Raw genomic sequence first — 20,962 nt, 5'->3', positions numbered from 1 at the left:
CCCTGGAGGGCCCCTGCTGCCTGTTCTCTGCTGAAGAGAAGACTTTATAGGATTTAGACAGAATCGTGTCTTTGTTGCGTCGTTTCAGACTCAATCGTCTCAAATGAAGGAAAAATGTGTTCAACAACAACAACAACAACAAGCAGGAAAAACGGACCAAAGACGTAAAAAGCATTTGCCTTTTCTTTGTTTTCTTTGTGGTTATTTTGTGGTTTTAATTCTCTTTTTGCTTTTATTGTAAAAAAGTGGAGAAAGTGTAAAAAGCTAAAGCCCTGAAACTAAAACATTTAAATTCTTGGTTTTGTTTGCGGTTTGTTTTCATTTCTTGGGCTGGTTTTGCTGAATGTGGAAAAAGTGTGAAAAAATATTAAAAAAATGTTTTTCCAAACTAATGTTAAAGATTGAGTTCTTTATTTGGTTAAATGTGTTTAAAATCTTAAACAAAAATAAGAAACGACAGAATCATAAAGTGTTCTTTTAATCAGACAAAACAAGAGCCTCTGGTGGACGGAGGGGGGACTGCAGCGTGAGAGAGGATGAAGGAGGTAGGAGACGAGGAGGTAGGAGTCATGGATAAGGGTGCGGGTTGAGACCAGGTTGAAGAGGGTTCAGTCCAGGTCTTACCTGGTCTGTGACGTGGTACCAGTGGGCCTGGCTTGGGCCTGGGCCGGACCCTGGACTGTGGTCAGTCAGGCTCAGGACAGTGAGGTTGTACGAGGTCCTGGAGCCGGAGACCAGAACCAGGGCAAGACCCACCAGAGTCAGCTGACACGCCGAGGGTCCCTGGACCAATCAGAGAAGAGACGCGTCACTCACAGACTGCGGCCTCAGAAGCGTCCAGTTTACATTCAAAGTCGATGGAAACGCACGTCGAACGCGTCCTGCGTTTTCCGCACGGCACTCGCTTTGTCAAGAGCCATAATCTGATATTAAAGCGTCTGACATTAGCATTAGCATTAGCATGACATAAAGAGAGGTTCAAACGCGGCTTTAAGAGAAGTCAAAGAAATGAGGCAAAACTGTTCCTGTGCACGCTCACTTTAGCCACGCCCCTCACACACACAAACTTGGAAATACTAAATGTCGATTTTTGTGAATCGTTCAGATCGACCTTTAGACATTTAGATCTGATTTGATAAAACGTGACCAGAGCAAAAATAAGTTAGAAACAGACGTCAACTAAGAAAGAAACACAAATAAGTTCAAATAAAAGTCCCATTTGGTCCAGACTCAAATGTGTCTAAATTAAGTCTGAATGTCATTTCTCCATTTGCCTGATGTCTGTTCCTATCTCAGTCCAGTCCTTGATCATTGGTGATGTTTGCCTCCAAAATGAGACCTTTGACCTTTGACCTGGAGTTATGAAGAAAATTGGCGCATCTCTGTCCCACATAAGGACATGACAGTGTGGACTTCCTCCGGGCTGGACGTGTTCACACTCTTCAGACGATGTGCCCTTGAGGTAATAGTATTTGTAGTACTCATAGTATTTGTAGTACCACTTGTAGTACTCGCAGTATTTGTAGTACTCATAGTATTTGTAGTACCACTTGTAGTACTCGCAGTATTTGTAGTACTCGCAGTATTTGTACCTTTGAGTGGAGTCCGATGGCGAGCGACATTCGTGCAACTTTGTGGAGACAGAACGCCAGAGCCGCGGCGCAGAGGACGAACAGAGAGTCGTTGACCAGAACCCGGACCAGAACCAGGACTCGGACCGGTCCAAGGTCTGACCTGGACCGGACCAGGAGGCCACGGACCAGGAGCCCACAGACCAGGTTCACCACCACGAAAAGGAGCGCAGAGAAGAAGAAGAGCAAATACAGGAGCGTTCTGAGGAGACAAAGGTTTAAGTTAGGAAAGAGGAGGGAAGAGGAGGGAGGAGGGGGTGTGGTCAGTACCTGTGCTGCGTCAGAGCTGGACTGGATTTGGACTTGGCTTTGACATAAACCTGAAATGCAAAAAAAAGGATTAAAATAAAACTTTTAGCTATTTTTAAAAAGACCTGGTCTAAAGCAGGTCTAAAGCAGGTCTAAAGCAGGTCTAAAGCAGGTCTAAAGCGGGTCTAAAGCAGGTCTAAAGCAGGACTAAAGCAGGACTAAAGCAGGTCTAAAGCAGGTCTAAAGCAGGACTAAAGCAGGACTAAAGCAGGTCTAAAGCAGGACTAAAGCAGGACTAAAGCAGGACTAAAGGAGGTCTAAAGCAGGACTAAAGCAGGACTAAAGGAGGTCTAAAGCAGGACTAAAGCAGGACTAAAGGAGGTCTAAAGCAGGACTAAAGCAGGACTAAAGGAGGTCTAAAGCAGGACTAAAGCAGGACTAAAGCAGGTCTAAAGCAGGACTAAAGCAGGTCTAAAGCAGGACTAAAGCAGGTCTAAAGCAGGTCTAAAGCAGGTCTAAAGCAGGTCTAAAGCAGCACTAAAGCAGGTCTAAAGCAGGACTAAAGCAGGTCTAAAGCAGGACTAAAGCAGGACTAAAGCAGGTCTAAAGCAGGACTAAAGCAGGACTAAAGCAGGACTAAAGCAGGTCTAAAGCAGGTCTAAAGCAGGACTAAAGCAGGACTAAAGCAGGTCTAAAGCAGGACTAAAGCAGGTCTAAAGCAGGACTAAAGCAGGTCTAAAGCAGGACTAAAGCAGGTCTAAAGCAGGACTAAAGCAGGTCTAAAGCAGGACTAAAGCAGGACTAAAGCAGGTCTAAAGCAGGACTAAAGCAGGTCTAAAGCATGTCACCAATTTGTGACAGTTCGGAGGGGACAAGGCGCTAAGCGCCGAACCTCAGAGCGCCGTGAGCTTCACGTCTATAATAGGTTTTCTCCCCTCAGCGATCACACGCCCGCTGAACACACGAGAGAAACTCTTGTAATCGGGAGTTCTATTGTTAGAGACGTGAAGCTGCCAGCTGCTAGCGTTAGGTGTTACCCGGGGGCCAGAATGGGTGACATCGAAGGAAACCTTAGGATCTTAAAGCATTGACCACAACATTCTACTGCAGAGGTTAGAATGTGATGTAGGTGTCAGAGGCCCCGCCCTCAGAGGCCCCGCCCTCAGCTGGTTTAAATCCTATCTATCTGATAGGTTCCAATTTGTTAATGTAAACCAGAGCTCCTCACCAAGCTCTAAAGTAATTTACGGTGTGCCACAGGGTTCAGTACTCGGTCCAATTCTGTTTACTCTTTATATGCTGCCATTAGGCAACATTATCAGAAAGCATGACATTAACTTCCACTGCTATGCAGACGACACTCAGCTGTATTTATCAATGAAACCTGATCAGAGCGATCAAGTAGACAGACTTAGTACTTGTGTGAAGGAGATAAAAACCTGGATGACACTAAACTACCTGCTTCTTAACCCTGAACAAACCGAGGTCATTGTGCTTGGCCCTAAGCATCTACGAGACACTCTATCTGAGCAGATAGTCACACTGGACAATGTCAGTGTAGCCTCCAGTTCTACTGTAAGAAACCTCAGAGTCTTATTTGACCAGGAGCTCTCATTTAAAGCTCATATAAATCAAGCTTGTAAAACAGCCTATTTCCATTTGCGCAACAAGAGCCAAAATCAGAAGAATCCGGCCTAAAAGTGATGCCGAAAAACTTATCCATGCATTTGTAACGACTAGATTAGACTACTGTAACTCCCTGCTTGCAGCGTGTCCTAAAAGCTCCATAAAAAGCTTTCAACTGGTTCAAAATGCAGCAGCAAGATTACTAACAGGAACAAAAAGAAGAGAGCACATTACGCCGGTGCTGAAGTCTCTTCACTGGCTCCTGTCGAGTCTAGAATCAAATTCAAAATTCTACTCTTGACCTACAAAGCCATAAATGACATGGCCCCATCCTACCTCAAAGATGCTATAGAACTGTAACATATGATTTTATTTAATATTAATTTCTGTTTGATTTACTTGGGGAATTTATTATTTGATTATAGTGTGTTGCACCTATTTTATTTTGGGAACATTTATTCTGTATATTGTTTCAGTACAACCCTTTTTGTTGACGCACAAGAATTCGAGTGGAGAGCACGTGAAATAAAGAGACGGCTGCTCAAACACTGTCCTGCCGTGTTGGTCTATTTTAGCACAGGAAAATAACAGAAAACCCACAACATTAAAAACTCAACTGTAACCCGCAATACCCACTGCCTCAGAGACTGGTGAGCCACAAGAAATAAGGGTTACACAACCATCTCATCCAAACAGAGCTCTTCACTCTCAGAATGCCGGCCTTCTGGTGGTGCCAAGAGTCTCTAAAAGTACTGTAGGAGGTAGAGCGTTTAGCTCCCAAGCTCCTGTGTTATGGAATCAGCTCCTGTCCTTGTTAAAGAGGCCGACACAGTCTCTCATTTAAGTCCAGGCTTAAAACGTTCCTCTTTGAAATGACTTATGGTCAGACCAGTTATAACATAAATATAAACCCACAGCTTCAGCTCCGCTGCCCTAGCAGCAACTGTGCTGGGGGAAGTATGACAGCTCGAGCTCTGTCCTCTTCTTCTGACTTATTCTATCAAACAATATTTAATTTTTAATTCCACTTCCAAACTGTTCACCTCCTTCTTTGTCTCACTCCTGAGGACCTGTGGACCCAGATGTCCCTCTCCTGGTGAAGTGTCCCTGCCCTGTGTGGACGGTCCCTCATCTGCCTGAAGAGTGTCTCCAGCTCCAGTGTCTCACGTCTGTGAGAGTCACATCCTCCTTCACTGGAACTAACACAGGGACATACTTTGTCTCAAGGAGGTTTTTTGTAGTTTTTCCTGCAGGAGGAGGAGCTAAGGACAGAGGGAGGAGCTAAGGACAGAGGGAGGAGCTAAGGACAGAAGGAGGGTCTAAGGACAGAAGGAGGAGCTAAGGACAGAGGGAGGGTCTAAGGACAGAGGGAGGAGCTAAGGACAGAGGGAGGGTCTAAGGACAGAAGGAGGGTCTAAGGACAGAGGGGACAGAGGACTCTGGGACATCGTCTCTCGCCACCAGAGACATTGTTGATTCGGCCTCAGAGGCGACTGTTGTTATGATTTTGGGCCTGACAAAAATAAATTGATTTGATTTGTCTAAAGCAGGTCTAAAGCAGGACTAAAGCAGGGCTAAAGCAGGACTAAAGCAGGACTAAAGCAGCGCTAAAGCAGGACTAAAGCAGGACTAAAGCAGGTCTAAACCAGGACTAAAGCAGGACTAAAGCAGGACTAAAGCAGGGCTAAAGCAGGACTAAAGCAGGACTAAAGCAGGTCTAAAGCAGGACTAAAGCAGGACTAAAGCAGGTCTAAACCAGGTCTAAAGCAGGACTAAAGCAGGACTAAAGCAGGTCTAAAGCAGGTCTAAAGCAGGGCTAAAGCAGGACTAAAGCAGGTCTAAACCAGGTCTAAAGCAGGACTAAAGCAGGACTAAAGCAGGACTAAAGCAGGACTAAAGCAGGTCTAAAGCAGGACTAAACCAGGTCCAAACCAGGACTAAACCAGGACTAAACCAGGACTAAACCAGGACTAAACCAGGTCCAAACCAGGACTAAACCAGGACTAAACCAGGTCCAAACCAGGACCAAACCAGGACTAAACCAGGACTAAACCAGGTCCAAACCAGGTCTAAATCGGGCCATACCATTCAGTCGCTTCACATTTTAGAGTCAGATCCGTTGCTGCCTCACGCGGCTGAGTGAGTGTGTGAGTGTGTGAGTGTGTGAGGAGTTAAACAGCTGATTGTGCACGTGGGTGCAGTGGACATGCGGCGGGAACAGACTGAAGTTTTGAAAAAAGACTTCTTGAAGTTATTCGACGTGTTTGATAAAATGGAAATCAAAACTTTCATAAGTGGACCTCTTCCAAACATCGACAGGAGGATAAACAAGTTTAGCCGGCTTCTTCAGCTGAACACATGGCTGTCCAAAGAGTGTTCACCGAGAGGACTACACTACATTGAGAACTTCTATCTATTCTGGAAACGAGAGGACCTGTTTAAGAGAAATGGCCCCCACCTATGCAGAGGTGGAGTGAGGGTGCTGACAGAGAACCTGCTCCACGCTCTGAGGCATTGGACTGGGCCTGGACAGGGTCCTGAGCAGATAGTTAGAGAAGAGAGGAATGAGAGAAGAATTCCTGCTCCATCAGCCAGAGACCGAGCCAATGTTTCAACATCAAAAGCATCACAACCTCAGCCTCCACCAAAGGATTCATCAGCAGCTGCTCCACATTCACCTCCACCGCCTCCAGCAAAGGAACAATCTTCAAAGGCCTTGGACCCATCTGTGACAAGCCCAACAACATCCCTGTCATCGCCCCTGCCTTCACACCAGCCCTGGGTTCCCCCTGCAACATCTACTCCCACTAAAGATTCATCATTCTCCTTCTCATCTCCACTCTCACCCATGGGCCTTCCCAGCCATTTTGAAAGTCTGATCAAATCAGGCATTAAGATGGCTCCACTCACGCCCAATATAGCAAGGGCTATGTCAATACTTATCAACTCTTCCCTGCACAAGCCGACTACACCAACAAAAGCCCCACCACCCATCCCCCCTCGTCTCTCACCTGGTATCTCCCATAGCTAGGATGCACTGGGTCTCAGCGTTGCCGGGATTTATTGTCACATTAAAAATCAAACCAACCCGCGGCCCTATGTAAAAAGAGCCCCCCCTAGTGCTATTTCTGTAGTCACATCATCACACAGATGGAAAAACAAAATGCGAGTCAGGCCCAATCTGAGAAATGTGATTCATATTCCGTGTGAAAAGATAAAGCCCAGTCTCACTGAAACTAGTCTGAAACTTGCTGTGCTAAATGTCAGATCCTTATGTAACAAATCTCTCTTAATTAATAATTTTATTTCTTCTTATAATCTTGATTTTATGTTTTTAACTGAAACATGGCTTGACAAAAACACAGGAAATGTAGTTCTGATAGAATCTGCTCCACCCAACTTTAAGTTTGAATCTGAAACACGAGAAAACAAAAAAGGGGGTGGAGTCTGTGCTGTCTTTAGAGATGAAATAATGACCCGCAGGTTGTCTTTTGGGGTGTTTTCATCATTTGAGTATGTATCCTTTAAAATGGAGCTAAAACGGTCTCCATCCATTCTCTTCATTGTTTTATACAAGCCTCCCCAGCACTGCCAAAGTTTTATTGATGATTTTACTGAGATGCTTTCAGTCATATGCACAGACTTTGATGGTTTGGTCATTACAGGTGATTTCAATGTGCATGTTGATAATATTTGTGACAGAAACGCTAAAGAGCTTGATGCTGTCCTTGAAACCTTCAGTCTTACTCAGCCACAGCAAAGGACACACTCTAGATCTCATAATCACAAAGGGGGTGATTCGGTCAGGGCACAGAAAAGGCCGCAGGGCCGAACGGAAATGGCGCAAGTCAAAGCTCCAGGTTCAAAAAGAAATTTACAAAGAGAAGCTGAACATGTACAACCTAATCTTATGTAGAACTAGAAAGATATTTCTCTGAAATAATTGGAAGCTGCAGTAACAAGGGGCGTGTCCTGTTTGCCACAGTAAACAGATTAACAAACCCTCCAGCTCAGCTGCCGTTAGAACTCATTTCCACATCCAAGTGTAATGAGTTTTCATTATTCTTTAATGACAAAGTTCAGGGCATTAAAAATGCTATAAATCCCACAATGCAAAAAATTACCCTAAAACCACCAAGACACTTAGAGCTCACTCACTTTGCACCAGTAACTGACAAAACTGTCCATGAGATCATCACCAGTCTGAGTTCATCTACATGCTGCCTTGATGTGTTACCCACCAAATTTCTAAAGTCTGTGCTGAACAGTTTGTTAGCACCACTCACTCACATAGTTAACATGTCGCTTCAATCTGGAACATTCCCAATGTCTTTGAAAACTGCGGTCATAAAGCCTCTCCTAAAGAAGAGCAGTCTTGATGCCGCAGTACTGAGTCATTACCGGCCCATCTCTAATCTGACATTTTGGGGCAAAGTCCTTGAAAAGGTTGTTTACAACAGCTCACAGATTTCCTCTTAATAAACAACTCATTTGATGTTTTTCAGTCAGGTTTTAGACCTCATCACAGCACTGAGACTGCTCTTGTCAAGGTGACAAATGACATCCGCCTGAACACTGACACGGGCAAAGCCTCAGTCTTAATTCTGTTAGATCTGAGTGCTGCTTTTGACACTGTCGATCATGGGATCCTCTTACAGCAACTAGAGGACTGGGTGGGCATCACTGGCACTGCTCTAAACTGGTTAAGGTCCTATCTGGAAGACAGGAAGTACTTTGTTGAAATTGGTAGCTGTGTCTCAGACCACATGACCCTGACCTGTGGAGTGCCCCAAGGGTCAGTCCTGGGTCCCCTTCTGTTCAACCTCTACATGCTGCCGTTAGGACACATTTTCACTGCGTATCAACTGACCTATCACAATTATGCAGACGACACTCAGATCTATGTTTCACTATCGGCAGGTGACTATGGACCAGTAGATTCACTCTGTCACTGCATCCAACAGATCAGTTTGTGGAGCAAAACAACTTTCTCCAGCTGAACTCAGACAAGACTGAAATAATCGTCTTTGTCACAGAAACAAAGAGAAAGTGTTAGCGTCACCTCCAGAGTCTCGCTCTAAAACCTACAAACCAAGTTAGAAATCTGGGGGTAATAATGGACTCAGACTTGAACTTTAATAGCCACGTCAAATCAATAACATCAGCAGCTTTTTACCATCTAAAAAACATTGCCAAAATCAAAAATATAGTGTCAAAACCAGATTTAGAGAGACTTATCCATGCGTTTGTCTCCAGTAGATTAGACTGTAACGGCCGCTAACTGTCTCTCCAAACGAGCTGTAAAACAGCTGCAGTACATCCAGAACGCTGCTGCTCGGGTCCTGACTAGAACCAGGAAGTACCATCACATTAGTCCTGACCAGAACCAGGAAGTATGATCACATTAGTCCTGTTCTCAGGTCTCTGCACTGCCCCCTGTGGCTCAGAGAATAGACTTTAAAGCAGCTCTGCTTGTGTACAAGTCTCTCCATGGCCTAGCACCAAAGTACATCTTGGATATGTTAGTGCCATATGAACCATCTCGGACTCTGAGGACCTCAGGGACCGGCCTCCTGCTGGTGCCAGAGTCAGGACTAAACATGGACCGGCCTCGTGCTGGTGCCAGAGTCAGGACTAAACATGGACCGGCCTCGTGCTGGTGCCAGAGTCAGGACTAAACATGGACCGGCCTCCTGCTGGTGCCAGAGTCAGGACTAAACATGGACCAGCCTCCTGCTGGTGCCAGAGTCAGGACTAAACATGGAGCGGCCTCCTGCTGGTGCCAGAGTCAGGACTAAACATGGAGCGGCCTCCTGCTGGTGCCAGAGTCAGGACTAAACATGGACCGGCCTCCTGCTGGTGCCAGAGTCAGGACTAAACATGGACCAGCCTCCTGCTGGTGCCAGAGTCAGGACTAAACATGGAGTGGCCTCCTGCTGGTGCCAGAGTCAGGACTAAACATGGAGCGGCCTCCTGCTGGTGCCAGAGTCAGGACTAAACATGGAGCGGCCTCCTGCTGGTGCCAGAGTCAGGACTAAACATGGAGCGGCCTCCTGCTGGTGCCAGAGTCAGGACTAAACATGGAGCGGCCTCCTGCTGGTGCCAGAGTCAGGACTAAACATGGAGCGGCCTCCTGCTGGTGCCAGAGTCAGGACTAAACATGGAGCGGCCTCCTGCTGGTGCCAGAGTCAGGACTAAACATGGAGCGGCCTCCTGCTGGTGCCAGAGTCAGGACTAAACATGGACCGGCCTCCTGCTGGTGCCAGAGTCAGGACTAAACATGGACCGGCCTCCTGCTGGTGCCAGAGTCAGGACTAAACATGGACCGGCCTCCTGCTGGTGCCAGAGTCAGGACTAAACATGGACCGGCCTCCTGCTGGTGCCCAGAGTCAGGACTAAACATGGACCGGCCTCCTGCTGGTGCCCAGAGTCAGGACTAAACATGGACCGGCCTCCTGCTGGTGCCAGAGTCAGGACTAAACATGGAGCGGCCTCCTGCTGGTGCCAGAGTCAGGATTAAACATGGACCGGCCTCCTGCTGGTGCCCAGAGTCAGGACTAAACATGGAGAATCTGCGTTTCAGTTTTATGCAGCTAAAATCTGGAACATTCTTCCTGAAGATGTGAGACAGGTTCTACTCTGACAATGTTCAAATCTAAGCTAAAAACAGTTTTGTTTAGCTGTGTTTGACTGAAAGGATTTTTTCTTTGCACTCTTCTCTTTTGTTTGTGATTTTATTAGTTTAGACAATCAGTTGGATTGATAATTTTTAATTTAGTTAATTTTATTGTATTTCTGTTTCTGTAATTTCTTTGTGATTTTAATACATGTTTCCTGCTGTGAAGCACTTTGAATTGCCTTGTGTATGAAATGTGCGACACAAATAAACTTGCCTTGACTTCTGTGCCACGGATTGTCCAGAACGAACACCATGTTCAAGCACAAGGTCCATCAGGTCACATGACACCAGGACACAGGAGGTCAATGATCCACTTTGTCAGGGTCTTCAACTCTCACCTCCAGGAGCTCTTGTCCCAGGGTCAGAGGACATGAAGTCCCTCTTGTCCTCTCCAGGTGGGTGGAGTCCTTGTCCTCTCCAGGTGGGTGGAGTCCTTGTCCTCTCCAGGTGAGTGGAGTCCTTGTCCTCTCCAGGTGGGTGGAGTCCTTGTCCTCTCCAGGTGGGTGGAGTCCTTGTCCTCTCCAGGTGAGTGGAGTCCTTGTCCTCTCCAGGTGGGTGGAGTCCTTGTCCTCTCCAGGTGGGTGGAGTCCTTGTCCTCTCCAGGTGAGTGGAGTCCTTGTCCTCTCCAGGTGAGTGGAGTCCTTGTCCTCTCCAGGTGGGTGGAGTCCTTGTCCTCTCCAGGTGGGTGGAGTCCTTGTCCTCTCCAGGTGGGTGGAGTCCTTGTCCTCTCCAGGTGAGTGGAGTCCTTGTCCTCTCCAGGTGGGTGGAGTCCTTGCCCCAAGTGGAGGAGTTCAAGTATGTCGGGGTCTTGATGGAGCGTGTGATTGACAGTTGGATCTGTTGTGATGAAGAAGGAGCTGAGTCCAAAGACAAAGCTCTGGATTTATGGGTCACTCTACGTTCTGACCTCACCTATGGTCATGAGCTTTAATGACCCAAAGGACAAGATCACAGATACAAGCGGTTGAAATAAGTGTCCTCTGCCGGGTGGCTGGGCGCTCCCTTAGAGACAGGGGGAGGAGCTCAGTCACACGCTCATGCCTCCTGGTGCTTTCCTGGGGAGGTGTTTCAGGTGTGTCCCACTGGGAAGAGGCCCCGGGGAAGACCCAGGACCCAAGACACAGGTTTTCTAGCCGTTTTCTAGCCATGTTAGCCATGTTAGCCTCATTAGCTTGTACTGCAGGGTTTTTCCAATGGGGCCGTGGCCCGTCAGCTTTGTTTGTTTTGGTCCCGTAGCTTTTCAGACTTGTGTCTTCCTTGTTTGCTCATCTTTTGTTCTTCTTTGGGATTAGGTGGGTCAAACGATGATTTTAATGCCAGCTTTTGCAGCAGCGGTGGGAAGAGCATCTGCTCAAAGCGCCACCTTAATCAGAAGTCCAAAATAGACAAATTTAACAAAACAAAATTTAAGATTTAATATGTTTTATCACTTCTTTTCTTTGGAATCTATTCCCTTATTTCCTGCTTTAATTCTTATCTCGTGTTCTTTCTGGCCCTGTCTGGCTCTTTTTTTCAGTTTGTTTTTGTTCATTTTCTACCGCTTGTTCCCTTTCGGGGTCGCGGCTGACTGCAGCCAATCCCAGTGACTTTGGGCCTTAGGCGGGGTACACCCTGGACAGGGGCCAACTCGTCGCAGGGGCCAACACAGAGACATAGACATTACAGGGCCAATTTAGAGTTTCCAATCTTACCTAAGACATGCTTGTCTTTCGACGGTGGGAGGCGCCGGAGAGAACCCGGAGAGAACCCACGGTAACACGGGGAGAACCCACGGTAACACGGGGAGAACCCACGGTAACACGGGGAGAACCACCCAGAGAGATCATGTGATGTTGGTCTGACCCGTAATCTCCTTCTTGGGAGGCGAGAGCACCAACCGCTCTGTTATGTTTATGAACGACTGAAAACTGAACATCCACAAAGACAAAATCAAGTGAAATATGACAAAAACACTTTATATTACTTTGAAAATAATCATGATTATATTATGAATAACCACGATTATTGATTAACCGAATAATCTTGACATCCTTAGTCTCAGACCACATGCCCCTGACCTGTGCCGCCCCCCCCCATAATGGAAGTCAACGTGTTGATTATTTCATGTTTTAAGGTTTCAAATTTGCAACGTTTTATTCAAATTTCAGCTTTAAACTTTGTTTTAAAGTTTCCAGTCCCGTTCGTGACGCCGTGTTGTGGCTTTTCTATAGACACAAATAAAAACTAAAGCAGTCGTCAATTGTCCAATCATGATGACAAGTAAAAACAAATCTGTCAAAACAGGAAACATACATTTAATACCAAACCATGGGGTGAATGCCACGTCTAGAGTAAAGAAACCAGAAACAGAAAAGAACAACTCAGCATTTCCTGTCATGTGACCACAGGCAATGGACATTTAGTATCTGGACATTAAAGATTTTTAAACTTTATTGTGGCAAGACAACAATTGTCCAGAGTAATATATTTATTTCACGGTTCTCATTCTCTGGTAAATGGGGCCCCTGGCACCATTGTGGGCCCCGACTCACAGCTGCACGGGAGCGTTTACAGCCTTTCATCTATGATCATTATCATGGATCAAATCCTTTACTCAAGTCAAAATCTTTTACTCGAGGATTTCTAATGGTGCGTCCAAATTCTCACCGGACGCCCAAGTGTGACACCTGCACTTTTTCAGGACGGCCTGGACGGCCAGGACGCTTGTAAACTGACCGCAGACGTCTGTCCGAGGAGTGCAGTGGAGGAGTGCTTTTGTTTCCCTTGGTTCGATGGCAGAGAAAGTGGCTTTGGTATATTTGATTTACAAAGTCCAAAAACGGAGTCGATCGGCCCTGGGGGCTCAGAGTCGATCGGCCCTGGGGGCTCAGAGTCGATCGGCCCTGGGGGCTCAGAGTCGATCGGCCCCGGGGCCGAGAAGTTAGAGCTGCGTCTGGACGTCATTCAGCTTTAACTTCTGCATCGGACGCTCAAACGCACTGGATGCGCCGCGTCAAAAAAAGAATGCACAACAGGCAAGAGCGAAGCCCATTACAGCGGCTCAGTGAAGTACTCTCTGTGAAGTACTCTCTGTGAAGTACTCTCTGTGAAGTACTCTCTGTGAAGTACTCTCTGTGAAGTACGAAGTACTCTCTGTGAAGTACGAAGTACTCTCTGTGAAGTACGAAGTACTCTCTGTGAAGTACGAAGTACTCTCTGTGAAGTACTCTCTGTGAAGTACGAAGTACTCTCTGTGAAGTACTCTCTGTGAAGTACGAAGTAGTCTCTGTGAAGTACTCTCAGAAAGTCTTCTAGAGGATGTGAATGCAGCATTTACAGCCATCACTGAAACCAATGAGCTGATATACAACTCAGCAACAGTGAGGCCCAGAGAGGTGCAATGCGAAAGCAAGTACCAAAGAGGTACAATCTGAGACCCAAACCTGAAGCACTCGAAACAAAGCCTCAGCCGCCTAAAGAGGAACACGAGAGAGAATGAAGCCAGGAGTTGTGCTCGTCTCAACCGGCAAAAGTGTAGCTCAATGGCAGAAAGTGTAGCTCAATGGCAGGGTAATAACAGCAGAACAGACCCAAGGTTGGAAACTGAACAGTACTGGAAAGACATATGGGAGACGGAAGCGTCCCACAACCGAGATGCTCAGTGGCATCGGCAAAAATACCAAAGGTGCGAAACATCAGCTCCTGGTACAGAACAGTCACATGGGACTGAACCCGACACACCCGACAAACCTCACACCCGACACACACCCGACACACACCCGACTGGATCCATTACAAGAAAGCCTACGACTCAATGCCACACACTTGGATCATTGAATGCTTGGAGTTGTACAACATCAATGGGGCTCTAAGAGCCTTCAGAGGGAACTCGATGAGGTTGTGGAAAACCACCTTTGAGGCCAATGTGACCGTCAAATGTGGCATATACCAGGGTGATGCCCTGTCCCCACTGCTGTTCTGCAGAGGTCTGAACCCCTTCACTGCTGTTCTGCAGAGGTCTGAACCCCTCACTACTGTTCTGCAGAGGTCTGAACCCCCCCACTGCTGTTCTGCAGAGGTCTGAACCCCCCCACTGCTGTTCTGCAGAGGTCTGAACCCCCTCACTGCTGTTCTGCAGAGGTCTGAACCCCCTCACTGCTGTTCTACAGAGGTCTGAACCCCCTCACTGCTGTTCTGCAGAGGTCTGAACCCCCTCAGCCAAATAATCAGACTGGCTATGGATACCGACTCAGGAATGGAGCTCCCATCAGTCTCCTCCTCTACATGGATGACGTCACGCTGGATGCTAAGAGCGAGCGGGACATTCACTCCACCACCAGGATCTACAGCTCAGATATCGGAATGTCATTGGGACGAGAGAAGTGTGGTGATGGTGACTAAGAGAGGGAAGGTGGTCCACACAGAGGGACGGTGGTCCACACAGAGGGAAGGTGGTCCACACAGAGGGAAGGTGGTCCACACAGAGGGAAGGTGGTCCACACAGAGGGAAGGTGGTCCTCACAGAGGGAAGGTGGTCCACACAGAGGGACGGTGGTCCACACAGAGGGAAGGTGGTCCACACAGAGGGACGGTGGTCCACACAGAGGGACGGTGGTCCACACAGAGGGACGGTGGTCCACACAGAGGGACGGTGGTCCACACAGAGGGAAGGTGGTCCACACAGAGGGAAGGTGGTCCACACAGAGGGACGGTGGTCCACACAGAGGGACGGTGGTCCACACAGAGGGAAGGTGGTCCACACAGAGGGAAGGTGGTCCACACAGAGGGAAGGTGGTCCAGGAGAACGAGCGGACAACAGCAGGGCATGGAGAACGCAGGAGAGCGAGCGCGGACAAGGTAAAGCAACGCCTGATTAAACTGCGTTTCTGTCTAAATGTAAAGTTGGAGCTGTGACATCATAATGATGTAATAAGAGGGGGATTCATTCAGGTCTGACTGTGTATGACCTCACTGAAGGCCCAAGCCCCAGACCCACGGCCCACCACTGCCACACAGAGGGGGTCTCACTCCCAGAAGGAACGAGAGCAGACATTGAGGACAGTTACAAGTACCTGGGAATCCCACAGGCAAATGGCAACATCGAAGAGGTAACGAGGAAAGAAGCTACGGCCAAATACTACAACGAGTGAGGCAAGTCCTGAAGCAGCTCAAGGGCAAGAACAAGTCCCGGGCAATAAACAGCTACGCCCTGCCAGTGATCAGACCCTGCCACGCCCTGCCAGTGATCAGACCCTGCCACGCCCTGCCAGTGATCAGACCCTGAAGGAGGAGATACAGACCACAGATGTTAAGACACGAAAGCTCCTGACCATGGAGGGTTCATCCCAAATCCAGCACCCTGAGACTGTCCACTAGCACCCTGAGACTGTCCACTAGCACCCTGAGACTGTCCCTGAGACTGTCCACTAGCACCCTGAGACTGGACACTAGCACCCTGAGACTGGACACTAGCCGTAAGGAAGGAGGCCGAGGACTAGTGAGCGTGAGAGCCACTATCCAGGATCACGGGATCACGAAATCCTACCAATGGCTAGAAAGAGCCGGTCTGAAGGACAGAGGCCCTGATCTACCACACCAGACAAGACCCAAGGTGGAGGCTATGCAAAAGGGGCCCTGAGACCATCCTGCGCATAACTGCAGGTGCAGATGCTGCAGGTGCAGATGCTGCAGGTGCAGATGCTGCAGGTGCAGATGCTGCAGGGACAGATGCTGCAGGGACAGATGCTGCAGGTGCAGATGCTGCAGGGACAGATGCTGCAGGGACAGATGCTGCAGGGACAGATGCTGCAGGGACAGATGCTGCAGGGGCAGATGCTGCAGGGACAGATGCTGCAGGTGCAGGTGCTGCAGGTGCTGCAGGTGCAGGTGCTGCAGGTGCAGGTGCTGCAGGTGCAGATGCTGCAGGGACAGATGCTGCAGGGACAGATGCTGCAGGGACAGATGCTGCAGGGGCAGATGCTGCAGGGGCAGATGCTGCAGGTGCAGGTGCTGCAGGTGCTGCAGGTGCAGATGCTGCAGGTGCTGCAGGTGCAGATGCTGCAGGTGCAGATGCTGCAGGTGCAGATGCTGCAGGTGCAGATGCTGCAGGGACAGATGCTGCAGGTGCAGATGCTGCAGGGACAGATGCTGCAGGTGCAGATGCTGCAGGTGCAGATGCTGCAGGGACAGATGCTGCAGGGACAGATGCTGCAGGTGCAGATGCTGCAGGGACAGATGCTGCAGGGACAGATGCTGCAGGTGCAGATGCTGCAGGGACACATTTCTGCAGGGACAGATGCTGCAGGTGCAGATGCTGCAGGGACAGATGCTGCAGGTGCAGATGCTGCAGGGACAGATGCTGCAGGGACAGATGCTGCAGGGGCAGATGCTGCAGGGACAGATGCTGCAGGGACAGATGCTGCAGGGGCAGATGCTGCAGGTGCAGATGCTGCAGGGACAGATGCTGCAGGGACAGATGCTGCAGGGACAGATGCTGCAGGGGCAGATGCTGCAGGGACAGATGCTGCAGGTGCAGATGCTGCAGGTGCAGATGCTGCAGGGACAGATGCTGCAGGGACAGATGCTGCAGGGACAGATGCTGCAGGGACAGATGCTGCAGGGGCAGATGCTGCAGGGACAGATGCTGCAGGGACAGATGCTGCAGGGACAGATGCTGCAGGGACAGATGCTGCAGGGACAGATGCTGCAGGGACAGATGCTGCAGGTGCAGATGCTGCAGGGACAGATGCTGCAGGTGCAGATGCTGCAGGGACAGATGCTGCAGGTGCAGATGCTGCAGGTGCAGATGCTGCAGGTGCAGATGCTGCAGGGACAGATGCTGCAGGGACAGATGCTGCAGGGACAGATGCTGCAGGTGCAGATGCTGCAGGGACAGATGCTGCAGGGACAGATGCTGCAGGTGCAGATGCTGCAGGGACACATTTCTGCAGGGACAGATGCTGCAGGTGCAGATGCTGCAGGGACAGATGCTGCAGGTGCAGATGCTGCAGGGACAGATGCTGCAGGGACAGATGCTGCAGGGGCAGATGCTGCAGGGACAGATGCTGCAGGTGCAGATGCTGCAGGGACAGATGCTGCAGGGGCAGATGCTGCAGGTGCAGATGCTGCAGGGACAGATGCTGCAGGGACAGATGCTGCAGGGGCAGATGCTGCAGGTGCAGATGCTGCAGGGGCAGATGCTGCAGGGACAGATGCTGCAGGTGCAGATGCTGCAGGTGCAGATGCTGCAGGGACAGATGCTGCAGGGACAGATGCTGCAGGGACAGATGCTGCAGGGACAGATGCTGCAGGGGCAGATGCTGCAGGGACAGATGCTGCAGGGACAGATGCTGCAGGGACAGATGCTGCAGGGACAGATGCTGCAGGGACAGATGCTGCAGGGACAGATGCTGCAGGTGCAGATGCTGCAGGTGCAGATGCTGCAGGGACAGATGCTGCAGGTGCAGATGCTGCAGGGACAGATGCTGCAGGGACAGATGCTGCAGGGACAGATGCTGCAGGGACAGATGCTGCAGGGACAGATGCTGCAGGGACAGATGCTGCAGGTGCAGATGCTGCAGGGACAGATGCTGCAGGGACAGATGCTGCAGGTGCAGATGCTGCAGGGACAGATGCTGCAGGGACAGATGCTGCAGGGACAGATGCTGCAGGTGCAGATGCTGCAGGGACAGATGCTGCAGGGACAGATGCTGCAGGTGCAGATGCTGCAGGGGCAGATGCTGCAGGGACAGATGCTGCAGGTGCAGATGCTGCAGGTGCAGATGCTGCAGGGACAGATGCTGCAGGGACAGATGCTGCAGGGACAGATGCTGCAGGGACAGATGCTGCAGGGGCAGATGCTGCAGGGACAGATGCTGCAGGGACAGATGCTGCAGGGACAGATGCTGCAGGGACAGATGCTGCAGGTGCAGATGCTGCAGGTGCAGATGCTGCAGGGACAGATGCTGCAGGTGCAGATGCTGCAGGGACAGATGCTGCAGGGACAGATGCTGCAGGGACAGATGCTGCAGGGACAGATGCTGCAGGGACAGATGCTGCAGGTGCAGATGCTGCAGGGACAGATGCTGCAGGGACAGATGCTGCAGGTGCAGATGCTGCAGGGACAGATGCTGCAGGGACAGATGCTGCAGGGACAGATGCTGCAGGGACAGATGCTGCAGGTGCAGATGCTGCAGGGACAGATGCTGCAGGGACAGATGCTGCAGGGACAGATGCTGCAGGGACAGATGCTGCAGGTGCAGATGCTGCAGGTGCAGATGCTGCAGGGACAGATGCTGCAGGGACAGCACACATGGAGCTCCATCACCAGGAGCTGACATAGTGTAAGAAACATCTGAGCAGAGCACGGGCTGGAGACCCCAAGGACAAGGTGGGAAACACCTCTAAAGGTGGAGAACGCCTGAGTCAAGGTCCTCTGGGACTTCCAGATACAGACAGAATGGTAATGGAACCAAAAGGACATAGTGGTGGTCTCAAGGGTCAGAGGAGCCGTGGTGTTGGACATTGCAGTGCATCATGGGATGGAAACATCCGGTAAAACGAACATGAGAAACTAGAGTAATACCAAGGCCTCAGAGAGGAGCTGGAGAAGGTCTGGAACGTGAAGGTGGTGCCCATAGTGACCGGAGAACTTGGGGCAGTGACCCCCAAACTGGAGGACTGACCCCCAAATTGAGCAGATTCCAGGACATCTCTGTCCAGAAAGTGCAGTGCTAGGAACAGCAAAGATACTGCGTCAAACTCCCAGGCCAATGACCCGAGCTTGAAAGGGGGATAAATAGAGACCACCCGCGGAGGGTGAGAATGTTTTTTATATATTTAAATATAAATTATATATAATTACATACATATTATATAATCATATTATATAATATCCTCACTGCTGCTACTGCCTCAGTGGTCGGGATGCAGGCGAAAAGGGACCCAACATCATATGAAATCATGAGGTCATTCATATGATGTCGTGTCCCTCTTCACCTGCATCTGACCTCTGACCTCTGAGGCAGTAGCTGCAGTGAGGACCAGACTGCAGGAGGACACCACCTACAGGAAAGGACCAAACTGACTCCTGAACACATATGTAAACTGTTGGACATCTGTCTGAACACCACTTACTTTCAATTCCGGGGACAATGTTACAGATTCATGGCTGTGCCATGGGCTCGCCCGTCTCTCCCATAGTGGCCAAACTGTACATGGAGCACTTTGAGAAGAAGGCACTGGCCTCTTTCTCAGGCTCCGCCCCAAAGCTGTGGCTTCGCTATGTCGATGATACTTTTGTAACAATCAAGAAACAAGAGTTGGAAACCTTAAGGAGAACCGCTTGGCCTTTCTTGATTGTTCCACGATCAGAGGAGAGGACGGGAAACTCCAAATAGAAGTATAAAGGAAACACACACGGACCAGTATCTGCTCTTTGGCCTGTCGGGAAAAACTGCAGAGAATTTTTAGACAACACAAAGTCCCTGTTTATTTTAAACCAGGAAACACTTTAAGACAAAAACTGGTTCATCCTAAGGACAAGATGCCGACTCAAAAACAGAGCAATGTAGTTTATTCTGTCCAATGCAGTGAAGAAAGCTGTAAAGAACGTTACATAGAGAGACTAAACAGCCTCTACACAAGAGGCTTTATCAGCACAGAAGACACTGGAGTTCAGGACCACAGAGCGACGTGCATCTGCATCTTGAAGCCTCTAATCACTCGTTTGAAGACGTGAGGTGAAGGTTTAAGCAGGAGAAAAGATGGTTTGAAAGAGGAGTTAAAGAAGCTATTTTTGTTAAAAAAGAAAGACCTTCTTTAAACAGAAATGGAGGGTTAAGGTTCAATCTTCCTGTTATTTATAATGGTCCTGAACCCCTGGAGAGGTAGAGGACCAGGTAGAGGACATTTAGATGTGAATCAGGTCCTCAGGGTGAGCCAGGGTCTCACAAAGACAAAGGGGAGACTAAGAGCCCATTAAAGGGCTGAATAGGCTCGGTAGATACAAAGAGGGGAGTTTGTGTCGAAACAAACAACTCTTTCCTCTTCAGGAGGCTCCGCCCAATGGGCGGGGCTTACCACAGAATAGTACAAATATCGGAGTTCTCCACCTAAATTCTTTTATTGACAATGACTCTTGGATGAAGTCGAAACAACTATTTTTTTCTAACTGAGTCCAGATGAAACAACTGAAGCTTTTTCTACAATGGAACACGCCTGGACCAATGAGGGACACGCCCACATATTTATATATACACATTTTTTTCTTCAAATTTATAACACACAAAAACAATAGACATCCTACAAATAATAAAATAAGAGAAGTCATGGCACACAAATCCCATAGAAAACGTTCCCTTTAGTCCAAAGTGTCAAATGTATCAACTTTCAAATAAAGTCTGGATGTAATTCTTTTACAAATGTCCATTATAACGTTAGTCCAGTCCTTGATTGTTGGTGCATTTTGTGTCATCCATTTTTTATGAGGGCCTTTTTTGCTTCAGCCAGTGTCCATGGCAGGAGTCCTGAGGCCCAAATACAGAGTCCTGAGGCCCAAAGACAGAGTCCTGAGGCCCAAAGAGAGTCCTGAGGCCCAAATACAGAGTCCTGAGGCCCAAAGACAGAGTCCTGAGGCCCAAAGAGAGTCCTGAGGCCCAAAGACAGTCCTGAGGCCCAAAGACAGAGTCCTGAGGCCCAAAGACAGAGTCCTGAGGCCCAAAGACAGAGTCCTGAGGCCCAAAGACAGAGTCCTGAGGCCCAAATACAGAATCCTGAGGCCCAAAGACAGAGTCCTGAG

General features: G+C 49.1%; 1 protein-coding gene across 1 annotated transcript; it reads right to left on the bottom strand.

The window, feature by feature from the left end:
• Positions 1-506: 506 nt before the first annotated feature.
• Positions 507-1,758, bottom strand: gpr137bb (G protein-coupled receptor 137Bb). The gene is made up of 2 exons (XM_072463512.1): positions 1,593-1,758; positions 507-783 (listed from the first exon to the last, which is right to left on the bottom strand). Exons 1-2 carry the CDS (start codon positions 1,620-1,622, stop codon positions 568-570), a joined length of 246 nt encoding a protein of 81 aa, XP_072319613.1. The 5' UTR covers positions 1,623-1,758; the 3' UTR covers positions 507-567.
• Positions 1,759-20,962: the final 19,204 nt, after the last annotated feature.

The sequence above is a fragment of the Eucyclogobius newberryi genome, unplaced genomic scaffold (assembly GCF_026437365.1).
Source record: "Eucyclogobius newberryi isolate DKJ021-1_F unplaced genomic scaffold, fEucNew1.0.hap1 SCAF_4, whole genome shotgun sequence".
Taxonomy (NCBI): domain Eukaryota; kingdom Metazoa; phylum Chordata; class Actinopteri; order Gobiiformes; family Gobiidae; genus Eucyclogobius; species Eucyclogobius newberryi.
Note: the sequence above shows the minus strand (reverse complement) of the source record. Positions and strands in the feature narration are given on the sequence as shown.

Coding starts and splice junctions, on each gene's coding strand:
- gpr137bb (XM_072463512.1), bottom strand. CDS start 1,622: ATGTCGCTCGCCATCGGACTCCACTCAAAG. Junction 784..1,592: donor CCATCGGACTCCACTCAAAG/GTACAAATACTG, acceptor TGATTGGTCCAG/GGACCCTCGGCGTGTCAGCT.